This window comes from Cygnus atratus, chromosome 1, assembly GCF_013377495.2.
Source record: "Cygnus atratus isolate AKBS03 ecotype Queensland, Australia chromosome 1, CAtr_DNAZoo_HiC_assembly, whole genome shotgun sequence".
In the NCBI taxonomy this organism is placed as follows: domain Eukaryota; kingdom Metazoa; phylum Chordata; class Aves; order Anseriformes; family Anatidae; genus Cygnus; species Cygnus atratus.
This window is the reverse complement of record NC_066362.1, coordinates 98,666,120-98,683,837: the sequence shown is the minus strand read 5'-3', so window position 1 is coordinate 98,683,837 and position 17,718 is coordinate 98,666,120. Positions and strand designations below refer to the sequence as shown.

The 17,718-nt window shown below is 37.0% G+C and overlaps 1 protein-coding gene across 2 annotated transcripts in view; it reads right to left on the bottom strand.

Annotated features, from left to right (window-relative positions):
• Positions 1–17,718, bottom strand: part of STXBP5L (syntaxin binding protein 5L) — a 196,651-nt gene that overhangs the window by 30,943 nt on the left and 147,990 nt on the right. For both annotated transcript variants that reach the window (XM_035540508.2, XM_035540509.2), the window contains one exon: positions 10,373–10,438. In XM_035540508.2, coding sequence (XP_035396401.1) covers positions 10,373–10,438 — 66 coding nt within the window. The remainder of the gene's footprint in view (positions 1–10,372; positions 10,439–17,718) is intronic.

Below are 17,718 nucleotides of genomic sequence, written 5' to 3'. Positions count from 1 at the left end.
GAGTCATGAAGCAGAACTAAAACAAGTTTTTTGTTTTCTTTCTTTCTTTCTTTCTTTTATTCTCCCCTTTTTTTAAAAGCCGCTTTCTGCAGTTGATTAGCCATGAGTAACCGGCAGCTTATACATTGAATGCTGCTTCCACATGCTTCATCCTTAGCAATCTATCAGGCTTCCTGATCATAGGAGTACAGAGTACCCAATAACTGTAGTAGTAACAACAAACAAATGCTTAAGTGAAAATTTGGTAATACCTCCCATTCTGTAAGAAATTTTTGAAATTAAAGGAGCTCTACCAGTTTCTGCAGGATGTTGAAACAGACTTTCTTCTGCTTATTTTTAGGTTATTTTGAACTTGTTCTACATTATTCAAAAATAATGAGAACGGGTAATTGGAGGAATGGTAGAAACAGGACTGTTGAAATCATGGATACGATTATACATTCCTGTCCTGGTTTCAGCTGGGATAGAGTTAATTTTCTTCCTACCAGCTGCTATGGTGCCATATTTTAGATTTAGGATGAGAATAAAGCTGATAATACACCCATGTTCTAGTTGTTACAGAGCAGTGCTTGCACTGAGTCAAGGACTTTTCAGCTTCTTGTGCTGCCCTGCCAGCGAGGGGGCTGGGAGGGCACAGAACCAGGACAGCTGACCCCAAATGGCCAAATGGACATCCTGTACCAGGTGGCATCATGCTCAACAGTAAAACTGGGGGGGCTGGTGCTGCTTGGGGATGAGAAGGGCATTGGTCAGCTGGTGGTGAGCAATTGTGTTGTGCATCACTTTTTTTTTTTTCTTATTCAATTGTCCTTATCTCAACCAATGAGTTCTTGTGCTTTTACCTTTTTTGATTCTCTCCCCCATCACACTTCAGAGGTCATGGAAGAGAGCGAATGGCTGTGTGGTGCTTAGCTGCTGTCCAGTTTAAACCATAACAATTCCTTTAATCTTCAGAATTCCCTACATCTGTTATACTTAGGATGGATCTTCATACTTCTTATACTCTTAGGCTGAATTTACAGCTTTTCTTTGTACATTGTTGTCCTGCTTCCCAATCCTTGTGCCTTTTTATTTATTTATGTATTTATTTTAACATAAAACTGCCTTCAGTTTTTCAGTATATTCTCGGCAATGCTTACTACATTGTCCAGCTCCCAGCATGACTGCTGGAAAGCTGTGGGTAAGGCATTTTTTTTCCTCTGACATGTAACTTGAAAGTTGTGTCTCAAGATGTTGACCAGAATAAAATCTTAATATTCATTCTCATGTTATACAGTAAAGCCCTCACCACATCTAGTTATGTAAATTTGTTTCTTGTTTTGCTAAATACCTCCAATTCCAGTCTTTTACACATTAAATTTATCTTTTTCTTGTGTTATGCTTCAGATCTTTCAGATGTGCTAACGTAATACAGATCTATTTCATGCTATGTGTCCTTCAAAATGATCTTTTTAAAATAATACTAAGAAAGCAAAGTCCAACCTATGGAATGTAGTTTAGCCTTAGATCCTACTCTATGGCTATTCTAGTGCTCTACGTATTTACCTTCCCTCTTAATAGCTGCCCATTTATTTGGTGATAAAAATAATTTTACAGGTCTATAGCTGCCTGCATCACTTCTTTTACCTTTCTAGAGAATTGGTATTATAATTTTCCACTCCATTTTTTTGGGGTGTATTCCTACATTCCTAGCATCTCAAACATTACTGTTAATGACGGAGTAAATTATTTCAACTAATTCACTTTGTACACTGAAACCTGCATAATCTGGACTGGATTTCCCAACGATCTTGCAGCATTTATTTACTTAACCGTTATCAGGAGCTATTAGCAGTTTTCTAAGTTCCTCCGTCATTTATAATGTAGAAGACATGTTTACTACCCTGACTTTTGCCTTGGGGAACAGTGTTACATTGGTTTATACATGCACAAGATTCCTAGTGACAGATATTAAGTTCATCTGCATTATGTAAGAATGTGATCCATCTTTAATTTCTATCTCTAAAAAGACATTCAAAGCAATGTGGCATGGCTACACAGCTTTTTCAGTCATCTTACATGAGAAACTTCCCGTGAAAGCAAAACTAAAAAGGACTCCTTGATACTGAGAATATTTACAAATAATTATAAAAATCTTTGTGTTAACCATACGCTCCGCCCCAAATGCCAGGAGTGATTCTGTTTATGTGAATATTTAACAGGGCATGATCTGCCCCAAACATTTTTGGGTTATGCAAGATATTAATTTCATTTTAGGTTTTCTGAGGTGAAACTTCTGCTTTCACATACTATGCTTTTCCACTGAAAAATTGAAGAAGGATTGAGAAAAAGGTTATGACAGTATACTTAACAGTTAGCTAAGTCTGAGACAGAAATGAGTGATTTTTGATCTGACATCTGCAGAGCTCAAAAACACCATAAAACATACACGTTCAACTATCTTATTACTGCCGTGGCACGGAATTTGTATGTTAAATAAAGAAATAGACTAGCGCATGCATTGGGTGTTATAGGCAGAGAAAAACATAACTGACAACCAGTTATAATGCTTCAAGTATGTCAAAACTTCTGGAGCCAATTCATAACAAAATATTACACACACAGTGTGTAATGATTAGCAAAATGTGTCTACATAAAATAAATGAATATTAAACAAGCAAAATGCTGAGAGCTGCCAACAGAACTGTATGGGTTAATAGGTGGTTTTTAGAAAGCCTTTTCAGACAAAGCCTCCAAGGTTATTGTGTTATCTCATGGATCAGTTGGTAAAATGTTTTGCCAATGAATGTAAGAAAGTTTAAAACTGTTGGCTTTCGCCTACCGTACCAAGATCAGTCTTAAGATCTGTTGGCAGACTTAACTTTCTTGATCCTTTAACTGAAACAACAGAAAAAGGAGAAAGGCAGTTGTTAATAATTAATAAAGAAAAAGGAGTGAGGGAAAACAACATGCCATCTTCTGGTTAATATCATGCTGAAAGTTTGTAGCATTTTTTTTTTTTTTTATATATCAGCAGAATTATGGTTTAATTTTTTCATGTAGACCATTCAGAAAAATAAATGTAACTAAACATAAAAGCACTGGAAAAAACATTACTCCAGCTCTCAGGAAATGAATAGTGTTCTACATAGCTTTGGCTGTATGCTGCAATATCTTACCTTGTGATGACAGGAATGATTAAAAACAAATAAGATTAAGGCAAATATTGCAAATGCTGGTTATGCAGCATATCACAAATATTAAACACCTGGAAACCAATTTATTAAGAGGTTGCAATGAAGTTATCTGATGACATCATACTCAAGATATCATTCAAAAAAGAAGGCATATTGTATAGGTAATGGCGACAGACCACATTACTGTACATATTACAGAAAAGACATTGCACAGAAACGAAATACAGCAGCTTCAGGATACAATGCAGTTTTATCTAGACATCAAAATATTGCACTCAATTTGCTGAAGATTTAATTATCTGTTGTGTTCCAAATACACAACAAAACTATGATTTAGCTTCTGTTCAAAAATGTTTTCATTTCCTTACACATGAGCACATTTTTAAACAATGAACACCAAAGAACTAAAATGAAGCATGTCTTGTATCAGTCAAAATGGTATTAAACTTGTTAAAAGAATGTCTTAAGAAATCTTTTATTATTAATTCAGAGGATTTAATTTCCCATATGGTTCTTTTATTTTGTCTTCATTCAGTTTTTTTCACACTGTTTTCTAGCTTTTGCCCCTTCTGTATACTGTCTGATATTAGTAGCAAACAATGAAGTATTTGTCAGCTAACTACTATAATTCTGAAAAAAAAAAAAAAAAAAAAAAGTCCCACATCAGAAGTATGACAGTGGCAGGAACACCGGGGCATATGAACATAAGGAACAAGTCCTTTGTAACTCCTATTTAATAAGGTTTTAGGTCAGAAGGATGCCTAGAACAGCCACTTACCATTTCAAGTCACAGAGCCCCTAAAAGAATCTCTGTTGCAATGTCATCAACTACAAAACCTGCAATGTGGCACAGGAAAATATCAGCTGGCACCTATGCTAGTGGTTTTTTTTCTCTCTCTCTTTTTTATTTTTATTTTTTTTTTCCTTTGCTGTTCTTTTTGAGCCCTTGGAGAAGAGTATGGGAGCCCTTCAGGCTCTTGAACAGCCTTTTGGTATCAGTAGAAGCAGCACAACCCTCCCAGTAACACATTTCTAGCTGTCACTTTAAACAGATGCTTTAGAATAAGGTGAGGAGATCTCTTCAGATCAAACCAACATTAAAATCTTGGAAAATAATTTCGATACCAAGTCTTAGGCCTGTGCATCCATTTTAAGCACTCACACAAAGGCCAACCACAATGCTTTGAAAACATTCTATTTATTTGGAGAGCTGTCATACACTTTCAGACTGAGAACAGAGGTTACTGCTCCACAAAATCAGTGCTTTGATAATAGAGAAAGAAGTAGCACTTATGATATAATCCCCTTTTGCTTTAAGGAAAGGACAAGCTCTGGCTCAACCAGACCTCTGAAAAAGGATTACTAACACCAATGGAAGGTTGTAGGACACTTTACTAACAGACTAGAATCTACATTGGGATATTTCAGAGGTATAAAGCCTAGCTGCATTTAACACTAAGGGAGCCTTATTAGTGCTATCATCAGAGGCTTTTGAGCTTTATAAAGAGGTAGTTTAAGCTCTTCCATTTCAATATTACAGCTATTCCTGTAAAACAGATTCTGTTTTATATGCCACAGCTATTCCCAAACTGTGGTATGTATGTATGAACTGGAAGACTGCAGATATAGTTTCCAATTATTTGTGCACAGGCTCATGCACGAGGTGGAAAGAAAGCTCCCTCCGATTCCCCCAAAGGACTCTAAACAGGCTCCATCTGAGAGCTTCTGCAGCTGCTTACAGATAAAATAGGCATACCATACTGAATGCTGCAATCTAACAGGCTCAGGACGCTGAAGGGGCTGAAGCTGGGAAAGAAAGGGAGTAAAGATCTGATGAGTTGGACTATGGGCACAAGGAAATTGTAGGCATCCCAATATTGGGAAAAAATAGGAAAAACAGAGGCACAGGCTTGCTGTTCCTGTATGGTAGGGAAATGGTGAGTAGGGGGCAAAAGTAGAAAGGAGACACACAGTATTGGGAAATGAAGTAAGTATAGTTGGGAAATCCAGAAGTTACTCCTACCACCATTTCCACCACCAAATATGAAATTTTTGGTGTAGGACATGATTGTGTGGACCACTGTCAGTAAACCAGACCTCTGAGAGTAAAGACAAAAGATGGAGTTGATTGTTTTTGTGCTTTACTGCAAAAAAAACAACTGTGCATAATACTACCAGTTATTTTTTTGGGGGGAATAAAACTAATGTTTTAATGATAAACTGATCAGAATAGGAATATTAATATGCAACCATTTTTTAATTCCTAAAGTACATATATTTTGCTATCTCTGCATTCATAATAAAGGAGGATCATGAACAGTATGATCGTGTATCTTGCTGAGAATGAGCTTTTGAAAACTATTCTAATTTATGAAAGAAGTAGAGTAGCCAGCCTCTTGCTAGTTCAAGAGGCTAGCAGAGCTGTTTGTTACCTTTACTTCTTTGCATTCATGTCAGAGGCAGCCAGCAAAAATTGTAGTACCACAGTGCAAGGTAAGACACATGTCAGGAAAGTCCCTGCTCAAAAGCCTAAGTTTGGCTGTTTAAACATATCTAAAAACAGGATGATAAAGAGGCACAGAGTTAATAGGTAAGATCTGGCAGCTAGCTAAACTGAGGACCCAGGCTCCCTGACCAGAATACATCCCATCTTGTAGCCATATGGTTCCTATCAGTCTTTCAATGAAAACACCAAGCACAACCAAACCAAACAAGCATGCTCTTGCAGCTATGACATTTCGTGGTGTGTCTCCCCCAGCATGAGTGTAGTCAGAGAAAAGATTATTCAAAATGAAGGTGACTTCATCGAGCTCTTTTTCTATTAGTCAGCTTTTGGCTCCAAAACACTTTGGAATATCTGTCCCTGTCCTTCACTGCTAAAACATGGATTTAAGAGACGAATATTTAAATACCCACTCAGATAACATACACACAAAGATCATGGATGTTTGGCTTCTGGGGCTAAGAGTCAACTTGGGACAGCCCCCTTCCCTTGGTGGGTTCAGGTGAAGCACCCTCAGACAGTGCTGTGCTTTTCCCAGGGAGGTGCTTTCTGGCTGAGCCTAACTTTCATTGAGCTACAGCTCCTACCACACCAGCCATACCCGTGCCTGGCCATGATCCTGCTGATTTGGACCCAGACTCATGGACTGACATCTTCACCTGGACCTGCCTGGCAATCCCGGGCTGACGTTTGTCCCTGCTCACCCTTCCCAGAGCTGCCCTGCTTCCTCATTTAGCTCCTGTCTCTGTGGCCCATACGGAGCTGCTGGCCCCTGCCATTCTCCAACAGTGAGCTCAGGCCCCCTCAAACCCCCAGCCTGCAGGGAGGGCTGCCCTGCAGCTCCCCTTGAGCCACACACCACAGCCCAGCCCCAGCTCTCAATTTCTTACCCTCCACCAGCTCATAATGCTCCCTGTTCCTTGCTAATTCCTGACAAACACATCCTTTCTCAAGATCTTAAGCAAGCATTAATTTATCTGATCTGAAACTTCCTCACATATTGGAAAAGTGGTAAAATGCATCTTGTGTTCAAGGATCTCTTTAATGTTTAATTTGCTTTCTGACTAATAAACATTCTTTTTAATTTAACGTAAATAAGTAGAAATGGTTATGCTGGCAGTGTCACAAATAATCAAGTTTCAAAATAAATTACATTGTTTTCACACACACAAAGTTTTGAAACATACATATCCTTGCAGAAGACAAGCAAGTAATTTTCAAACCGAGTCAAATCTCTTCAGCTACTTTGCAGTTACCCAAGAGGTAGAAAAGAGTGACTGTTAGAAACTTCATAATATTCTTCTTGAAACTAAACTGTATAAAAACATTTCATTTAGGAAAATGGGAAGTTGGCCTGGCATGGGCCTAAACCCAGCTCATGTAACCAGTGGAATAAATCAAGACTGTAGCACTTAGAAGTCATAAGAACTAGTATACCTGCCATTAGGCACCTGTTCCAAAGCTCATGGAAATCAATTGTGGAAGTTTTTACACTGCCTTCTCTAAGATCTATAGTCTTAAATGTATTTGGGATATGAACTGCCAACGTGAAGATGATTTCTTAAGAATAAACACAAATGAACTTCCATTTTAAAGCACATTTTAGAAGTCACTCTCCTGTACATGGACTGATGAAATTCTTTCCTTCTAGTCTTTGAAAGAAGTCTAAATAATCCATTTCATCTTACACAATGAAGTGAAATGGCCTCTCAGAGATACATCTCCTACTGCTCAGTGTGTTTTCAACTACATGCTTCAATATGAAGCTGCATATGAATGGTTAAAGAAGCAAGGGACAGAAAACCCATATTCCTAGAAGCCCATGAATAATATTTCCTTAATTAGATGATAAAAATAAAGCTAAATATGACTGGAATGGGTACTGTTCTGTAATACATTGTATAGTAATTAACTCCAGCATTGGGTGACCATTTATACTACGAGGACTTACAAAGCCTCATAGTTTTTTAAAATTTGGTTTTAAAGATACAGAGCCCTCAGGTCGCATTGCAGAGTTAAGGTAGTACGAAGCCCTGACTTTTGAACTCCGAATCACAAATGAGATCTAAATGCAGTTTGACATTCCCTGTTGAAAGAACATAGCATGCATAAGTAAGAATAAGCTACTCTGATGGTATTGAAAAATGCTGATCTCCACTTTCCTTGATATGATCTGAGATTTTTATAAGCCAATCAAATACCGTTATATGGCATGCTGTACTGTTCTCATGAAGCACTTTAAAAAGAAAAGTGTTTTCATTAATGTTTTTCATTTTGCCATTTTTAACAACTGTTATTTCATATATATATTACTATATCTGGAATACATTTTATTTACACACCAGTGTTGCTCCTCATATTGTTCCCCTTCCAAGGAACCAAGGATAAAGTTGCTCACCAGTGTGCCAGCATGAGTATGGTATTTGTCATACAGACTACTATCCTCCAGCTCTTTGCACTTTGTGTATACATTGTGCATACTCAGGGCCAGCATCTGGCACGAACTTCACTGCCAATGAAGACCTAATACTGATGTGGCCTGGTAACTGTAGAGAAATGAAACTACTCAGAGCATTCCTTTTGTTATTTCAACTCTGTCTGCTGGTGATGTAGACATACCCAGTGAGAACCTCATTGGGCAGCAACTTGAATCATTTGACTCAGCACACAACTGTTCTTTCTGTTTCTCCTAAATATCAAGGATAAAGCCTTGGCCTATCTTTAGTGAACATACATGGTGGCTGATTTTACAAACACAGACATCATGGGACTCTGCAGAGTGCAGCACAATTCCATTACGGAGCTTGTGTGCCATGATCTTTAAAGAGATCAAAGGCAAGAGTAGAAGTAGAAAGATCCTGTCAAGTGAATCCATAACTACAGATTTATTATATGAGGTAGAAATGTTAATCAGTGCAAAGACTGATGTGGCTGTGAGGCTGTGCTGATAAGCATAAGGTAGTTCCACTCACAAGTTCTTGGAGGTCACACTTTTGAGGTCAGCTACTCCAGGTGTTTATTCTGAGTTTTGACTAGTTTTACAGTAGGTATGCCAGAGCAATTTTTTTTTTTTTTTAGTTTCGCATTCATTTAAAAATAAATAAATTACTATCAGTCACAGTAAAAGTAACTTCTATTTTAAACAGCGGCTAATTTTGTAACATTTACTGCCTACAAAATTGCACCTGATTTCACATTTTAAAGACTCAAGGCTTGGAAAACAACATGAAAGGCTAAAATAGGAAACATTCATAAATTTGTCAGTTTCCCCCACTGACTGTTCTCTGAAACAGAAAAGCAGAAGAAATTGCAGAGCAAATTAACTAAAATGTATCTAAATTAGGTATTTTGGATCAATAGCAGAACAAAAACATCAATTTTAACTGCAGAAAATGTAAGATGCTAGTTCACTCATAAATTTAAAACTAAGCATATGCATATATGTTTACCAAGTCAGTGATCTCTTAGTTTTCAGTAAAAAGAGTTTTTGGCGTGTCTTTGGAGAGAAGATCAAAAAGCTGAATCCCAGTGATCTGGGCGATAAATGGTCTAATTATACTGGTGTATTTTTTTTTTTTTTTTAAATCCCTTATGGCAAATTTCTGAGGCCAAGCTCAAGAGTTTGAGCTCCTAGTGTTATACCAATACTATTATAGAACTTCAGTATTTCCATGTCTACAACATTTGGGTTTCAAATAATACAAGGAAATACATCTTTGTTTCAGAACAACTATTTTTGTTTTAGTTCTTGATGTATCATGGAAACATTACTTTCAGATTTTTGTCAGCTAGTAATTACTGGGCTACATTCAAAGTAAAAAGGATTTGAATGGTGTATTTGTGGGAATTTGTTACCATAACTAAGGAAAAATATCTAACCAATACTTACCAAACTACAAGGTAAAGAAATGTGATATGCATACCACAAACAAAATGAATGCATCACAGCTACCCCTGTGTACTTTCTATCACACCTAGAAGTCAACTACCTAAAACAGCTCTAAGCAATGAAGTTTAAGACAGTGAACTCACATTAAAGAGATCAATGCAGACTAGGCACTTGCAGAAAAAGTCTTTAGGAATGTGCTGAACTCCATATTCTGAAGGACTATGGGTAAGATGGGAAACATTTATAAATTTTTAAATGGCTGAGATTTCACTGCAGGGTTAAAACAGTTGATAAACTAATATTTTTATTTGAGATTATGTTTCCATTGTAAATTACAGCACTTAGGCACTGGCAGGCTCTAACAGTTAAAATTTATCAGCTCCATATTGCTACTTTTCAAACAACTTATCTATGTGCACATATGGATTATATATATATATATATATATATACACATAAATTATAGGGACTCCATTAAAAAAAAAGACAAAGCCTTTTAGGAAAACAGAGAAACAAGTCTCTAACAAAAATGCTGAGTCCATTTGAGACATGGGATACGCCTGCACAATGTTGACTATTCCAGTGTTTACATACTCTTCACTCCAAGATGCACCATGTACAAATAACTTTTCTTTAAATGAACAGACTTTGAATTTCATTGTGCTATATAATAAGCACTTTTCCAGTAAATTCTTCTCTTCAGAACTGTGACTATACACTTCACTTCTTAGGGATTAATGAAACACAGTGATGTATGACATGAATGGCTTATACAGACTGCAGGAAGAGAAGCCATCACCTTTACCTGAAGTGGGAGACTTGCAACGCTCTAGCTCCAGGGAAACTGGACTGTCACTGAGTTCAGTCAGGCCTGAAAAAATGGAGTTAAAAAGTTAAGTTACAATCTAACAGGGAATGCTTCAACTTTCTCGGCTGATGATGTTCTACACTCTAAAGTCAGTTTGGAGAACGGAATGGTGTGAAATGTGAGGGAAATACCTATTTCAGAATAACTGCAGTTTTCAGGCTGTCACTACAGAAATTTAGGTCTGCTTTAAAAAAAAAAAAAAATCACGTTAGCTCAAATTCATTTTCCCGAATGCCTCAGGCTATAAAGAGTCACTTTACCTAATGGCCCAAAGCAAGTAAATATAGTTTAAAATTTAAATGTCTGCAATGTAGATCAAACTCAGTCTTCCCTGTCCAACTGACATGGAATCATCTCTATGCTTTCACGTGCTGTGGAATGCACGAAGGAAACCATAAAACAGGGTGGGGAAGGACGAAAAAAAAAAAGGTAGTACTGGTGAAAGAAGAAAGTGAATACAAGAATATCACCACTACAATATCAGGATCTTTTGTATGAATTCACACAAGATAGCTCATTTTAAAGAGCACATAGGTGATGGTAACGCTGTCTGAATATAAGAAGCAGTTTTTTGACAAGGTACCTTACACATTGTTTATAAAGATTTGTGAGGAACTCATGTGCAGCAGTCTACTATGGAGAACAGCAGCAAGCAGCAAGTAATGTAAGCCGAGTTTATACTGCTTAAGCATGGGCTTGTGTCTGTGATCAAGCTAAGACCCATCTTTAGCACAGATTACATACATGAGTTTCAACATGCCTTCTGGGCATGTCTCGTGCTACCCTTTACCACGGGCTAACTGTTGAGTGGGTGAGCTGGGTAGGGCCATACCTATTCAAACATGCTCTTCATATGTAACCCATTGTGCCCTGTGGCCTATATCATTTGTGACAAGGAGGTCTGATACTTCATGCCATAGGCTGCTTCGGACTGGCAGACAGCCGAGCACCGGATATCCATCTGCAAGCGACTACACTCACAGCACTCAGGTCGTATAGTGAACATTAGCCCACATTCAGATGCACATCACTGTAGTACTGACAGTGTGTTTATGCACAGTGCTTATGCTGATGTATCCTGGAAGTCAAACGTTCTATCTGGACTTTTCAGTATGCTTTAATCTGGCACCAGTCCTGCCACATGGTATGTTTTTAATTTTGTATGGCTTCTGGACATTAAACCTCAGAGACTTCACCTCTAAAATTCATCTAGACACTTGTTTAAAAAAAATAAAAGAAAACTCTGGTACCATTCAGTCATTGAAGTCTGGCACCATAGAAGGTCTCTTTGTATTAAAAACAATGGGTTCTCAATGTAGATATTGGTATTTTTATTACAGTGTAATTTTGGACTGTGTTGAGAAATGGGGAATATCCAGAGCCTGATAAGCAGAATAAAAAGCTGCCACCACTAGCTAAGCTATGCCACTGCTAGAAAAACATTGAGAACACAGCATCAATTTGGCCTGTCAAGTAGTAATACCATATTTGCTCCTGACTCTTAAATGACAGAAGATCACAATCCAGATATTAATGTCAAAACCCCCAAAAATGTATTTCAAAAAAATTTAGTTGAATCATTTTTCATTCAATTTAGAATCTGTGGCAGAATTTTATATTGTAATCAGTTGTGAGTCTAGTTACTTTTGGAATTACAACAGAATTCAGGAACTGCAAGCACTCAGGGAGCCTCTCTATGTATATCTTTCTTACAGCAAATCTTACACCTCACTTTGTGGTCTCTGTATGTACCTGCAGATTTGGGACATTTGATTTTTGCAGCAGCAGTTTCTGTAAGGTATAGTGCAAGTTTGGTTCATTAATATATCAGAGGCCTCAGATAAATAAAATTAAATATTTAACTCTGATTCTTTTCTAAATGCAGTGTTGGAGTTTTAAAAACTTAAGACTATGGCTATGATGTTATGATTAACAAAATCCTTCAAAACTACATTGAGTTACTATTGGTTACAGTTACAATGCCAAATCCTAGGTCATATTTAATTCTAAATAAAATTTCTTTTTTTGTGAGTTCAAAGAGACAGTATTACAGCTCAAGCCACATTATGGTGCCACTGATTTATGTAGGAAATCTGCCAAATACACCACTGTTCTGAAAAACAAATAGCAACTACTGTGAGAATACCACAAGCTCTTTATGCTTGGCAACAGTTCAACAGCTTACTACAGTAAAGATGCATTTCATATTATAGCATTTTAGAATGGTGAATGCAAACTTCCCTACAGATCTAGACTTGTTGTCAGGACTCTATAATCTCTAATAATGTCCACCAGCATATGCTTAAAACAAACAAACAAAAAGTGCAATAATACCACTTATGCTTAGTGTGGGGATTTACATGCCCTCCACAAGCATGCTGTCTTAGTCTCTCTTGGACACTTAGATTTGCTTAAGAACTGACGCTTGTAGATTTTGCCCTGCCATAAATCTTTCTTGCTTAGAGACATTGAGTTCTACTCATTATTCAAAGTTTCTTTTAATCTTACTAAATTAACAATCCCAAAGATATTATCTGACAATGACTTGCACAATCAAATCATTCACTGAAAGGAATAAACACATGTTCGTCAATTTTTAATATGTTACCTTTGATTCCATTAAATGTTGTCATTCGTCTCCCTTTGAGATAAGAAAGGAAGTACTCAAGCTCTTCTATGTACTAGTGCTTATTTTCTACTGTCATTTCCTTTATAAGGAAACCATGTTAAATCTTTAATAATTACTCATCTGCAAGTATTTCCGCACAGCTCAGTTTCCCTTGAATCTTTGAGAGGCTACAACAGCTACTGAAGTTGCATTAAAAAAAAACAAGTTCACTTCTTGCTTTGAAGTTCTGTAGGCCCGATCTGCGTCCCAAGATATTTTAGCTAATTTTAGCAAAAATAACCAGCAAATTTTGAGTCCAGGTAGATCAAGAAGAACGTAGCGGCAAAACTAAAGGCAAATAATTGAGATTGGGAATTTAAAGAACCACCTGTGAAAAGATGTACCTGTTGACATTATAATGAAGTTGACTTTTGCTTTGAAGAAATTATAAACATGAAACTTATGCAATATCTAAATATACCTTATGAAGCATAAATCAATTTTAATGGCATCGCACAGACACTTTTCAAAGTTTACTGGTTGCCATCTCCTTTTTAATAAAGAACCAGAAACATAGTAAAGGATCAAAAATGCACTGTCTAGTATGAAAAAACTTTTATGAACTCAATTTAAAATAATTTTAATTTAGAAATTTTGATCTCTATGATTATACAATTTAGACATAATTTACTTAAAAATCCATAGCCATAATATCTTTAATTAAACATTAATAAATTATAAGCAAATTCTAATATTCACAAGCCAATAAGTAAACTCAATGTTATCTTAATCCATCGTCTTCACACTGAATTACCATAATATAGAATCACAGAAGTTGGAAGGGACCCACAAGGATCATCGAGTCCAACTCCTGGGTCCCCCAAGGACCACCCAAAATAAATAAATAAATAAAAATCAGATCATGTGTATGAGAGCACTGTCCAAATACTTCTTGAGCTCCTTCAGGCTTGGTGCCATGACCACTGCCATGGGGAGCTTGTTCCAGTGCCCAAACACCTTCCCAGTGAAAACCCTTTTCCTGATATCCGGCCTGAACCTCTCCTGTCACAGCTTCAGGTCGTTCCCTTGGGTCTTATTGCTGGTCACCAGAGAGAAGAGATCAATGCCTGTCTCTCCACTTCCCCTCATGACAAAGTTGTAGACCTCTATGAGGTCTCCCCTCGGTCTCCTCTTCTCCAGGCTGAACAATCCAAATGACCTCAGCTGCTCCTCATACGCCTTCCCCTCCAGACCCTTTATCACCTTTGTTGTCTTCCTTTGGACACTCTCTAAGAGTTTTATATCTTTCTTATACTGTGGCACCCAAACCTGAACACAGTAATCAAGCTGAGGCCACACAAATGCAGAGTAGAGGGGGACAATCACTTCCCATGATCAACTAGCAATGTCGTTCATAATGCACCCCAGGACATGGTTGGCCCTCCTGGCCACCAAGGCACCCTGCTGGCTCATGTTCAGCTTGGTGTCCATCAAAACCCGCAGCTCTCCTTGATTCAGAATATTATTCAGATCTCCTCTTAATTCAGAATATTATTCTCCAATGGATAAACATCCTTTAAGTTGTTGCCTTTTTTGGATGCTTCAAAACATTATTTATTTTCTTGTTTTACCAACAGATGTTATGAATTTCTAGTAGGAGATAAGCTGACTTTGCAAGTTGGTATTTTTATGTTCTGCTGCAAATACAATCTCTCTAGATGCAGCACGTGTATTTGTTTTAATATTGGAACATGTTATCTACTGCTAGGTAATAACATGTACAACTTGATTTCAACTGGATAAAGAAAAAAAAGACAGCGCATCTCTACGCCCATCCCAGTTCAGCACTACTGCAGAGAGATTTTATTTGGTTTGGCACAGTCTTGCTACAAATGAAGATAGCTGCCAGCAAATGCTATAGCAAATAGAATGGAGCCATCAATCCTCAAAAACTTTCTCCAGCTGTCTACTTATTTCTTCTCTTAGCCTTGTATTTTCCTCAGACTACTCCTGACAGGACAATCATGTCTCCAGTCCCTCTCATCATAATATGCCTAGAATTGATTACATTGCTCCTTTTAATTTCATCCCTTCTTCCTTCTCCCCTCCGACTTCTGCTTCCCAAGCTGGCAAACGTGCTGCCTTGATGCTCTAAGCCCACTCTAAGCCCTTTTGAGCCTGCTTTACACATGTATATATCAAGCTTTTTTATATCAAGCTTTCTACAGATTTATTGGCTAAATTTCATAACATTTTTTTTTCTGCTTCATATATCATATGCCCTTGACATTGCTGAACATGCCTTTCCTTTGTCAAACCTCGTCTCCAAGATACTGCTTCTTTTCCGTATTTGACGCTTTCTTTCACTCTCCCTCTTCAGTTGCAGTTCTTTTACTCTCCCTGTTCAGTTCCCAGACTGAAACATCTACCCTTTCTTCATCTCTCTGTCCCAGTATGAGCATTATCTTTTTTACCCTAATGATTCATAAAAACATCTCTTCTATGATTCCTCCCATCCAAGTTAGAGTAGCATACCTGTGTTTCTAAAATTTACTCAAACGTCCAGACATGAACTTATCACCAGTCTAAACTATTTTTTATCCTGTGAAGTCTTTTCTGTCTTCACTACTTCAACATCATAAACAGTACCAGTACTCGAATCCACAGTACTGGTTTCACCCTTGGAACATGACACTAACTCTCAGATTCAGGCTGGATACAAACTAGACAGTTTCTTGCTGCAAATCACCTCCAAAATGATTGATAGAAATATCTTGCTCATTAATAATCTTTTCTTTGGCTTCAATGAATACAAGTCTGTTTCTTTCAAACTGACTCTCATGAAATTATCTCCTTGGTTCATTACTTTAATTGAATCAAACCCTGCTATGTCTTCCCATTAACTTCCCATTTTTATTCATATAATCCTCAATACTTTAGACCTAATACTTGTTATCTATCATATGACTGTTTCTGCTTTTGTCTTGATAATATCAGCTTCAAGCATACAATTTCCAAAAATAATTTATTTTTATTTTCCCATCATTGTCCCTTACAAGTATAAGCTTGTAATCAAAATCCTAACTGCATCCTCAAAACCCCTCTTAAATCTCCTATCTCACATTAGACCTGTAGCACAGTACAACTTGAGAATGACTTAGCAACTGGAGATGCTGTATAAATACTGCTCGCTAGCTGAGATATTTTACGCTCTGACACATTCTTGCCCTGTTCTTTGTCTTAGTGTCTGGTGCATCTTTCAGATCACACAGTACATATTCTGTATGTATGTACATACTCATTCGATACTTCAGTATCAAAGGGCAAAAGCAACAAAACAGTTTTTAAGGAAAGAGATGAAGTTGTCAGTGATAGTGCACAAGAGTCAAACTCAGAGTCTTCAGTTATGATGTATCCAGAAATATTTTGGAGTTGAAGATAGAAACTACTTTACAAATTTTCAGCTCTGAAAACCTGTGGTCTGTGCTAGTCATTTTGGATAAACATGCTGGTCTTTTTTGGTCTTAGTATTTATTCATTTTAGCTTTTGAGGAAACCCCCAAACCTTTGACTGCAGTTTGTTCCTTGCGTTCTCTCTTACAGACTTGAAATTAAAAAGACTTGACCAATAATGTTTAAAACATTATACACTAGTCCTCTTTATGGGCTGCTAGTTTTTTAACTGGCCTGGTCTTTTAACTAAACAGGCCACCTTTTATGAAGTACTATGAAATAAAATCATAGAAATCAGTTCTTAAGTAATCAGTCTAGAGAGACAGAATAGAATTTCGTGTGAACGTACAAATGCATTTCAATAACTATATGACTCGGTACTGATGTGAAATGCTAAAACAACTGTCACCTTTCTTTATTTTGCCTACATTGAGTATTCAATGTAAAATTGCCTATCCAGTTGTTCTGTGAAAGCTACTTTAAAAAAAGAGATGAATAAGAGGCATCCTGGAGACCTAATTACATATAAGCACTGCAGTTAATTAAGATGCATACAGCTCGTTGGCTGAACAGTCATTTTTGCAAAATTAATTATAGCTTTGTTCATCGCATTGTGCAGTGATGAATGCTAATATTTAAATTGCATATCACAGTAATTCAAAAATTAAAGATATTAAAAAACATTAATTTTCATAACTCTTTGGTGTGTGTATTTTTATACCTACTTTACATTCCCCATTAAAGATCAGAGCCACTGAATGGTTCCCCAAAGCCAAATATTCAAGTACCAAAGCAAGATTAAAATTTAAAATTTCACTTCACGCAACCCAATTGGTAGACCTTTAAACCACATTGCTCTTCTGAGAATACAGAAGAATTAATTAATAACTGCAACCAGGCAGTGCCATCGCAAAACAAGAAATGCTTCATATAAGTAAGTGTACACTGAAATGAAAACAAAACCAATGGAAAATATTGTCATCAAGAATGTGACATTATTGGAAATTCATTTCTAAGGCCAAATCTGCCCCATTAGTCCATAAGATTTTCTCATTGATTCTTTTGGAAGAAGAAAACAGATCTGAAGTATCTGTATAACAAGAAAATTGTCAAAATTAAGCATGGTTGACATTACAAAGTATAAGTTGCATGCATGCTGAATGTGTTTAAGAAACACATTACAAAGCACAAACACATGGGTTTAAGTCAGGCATAGTCTCAT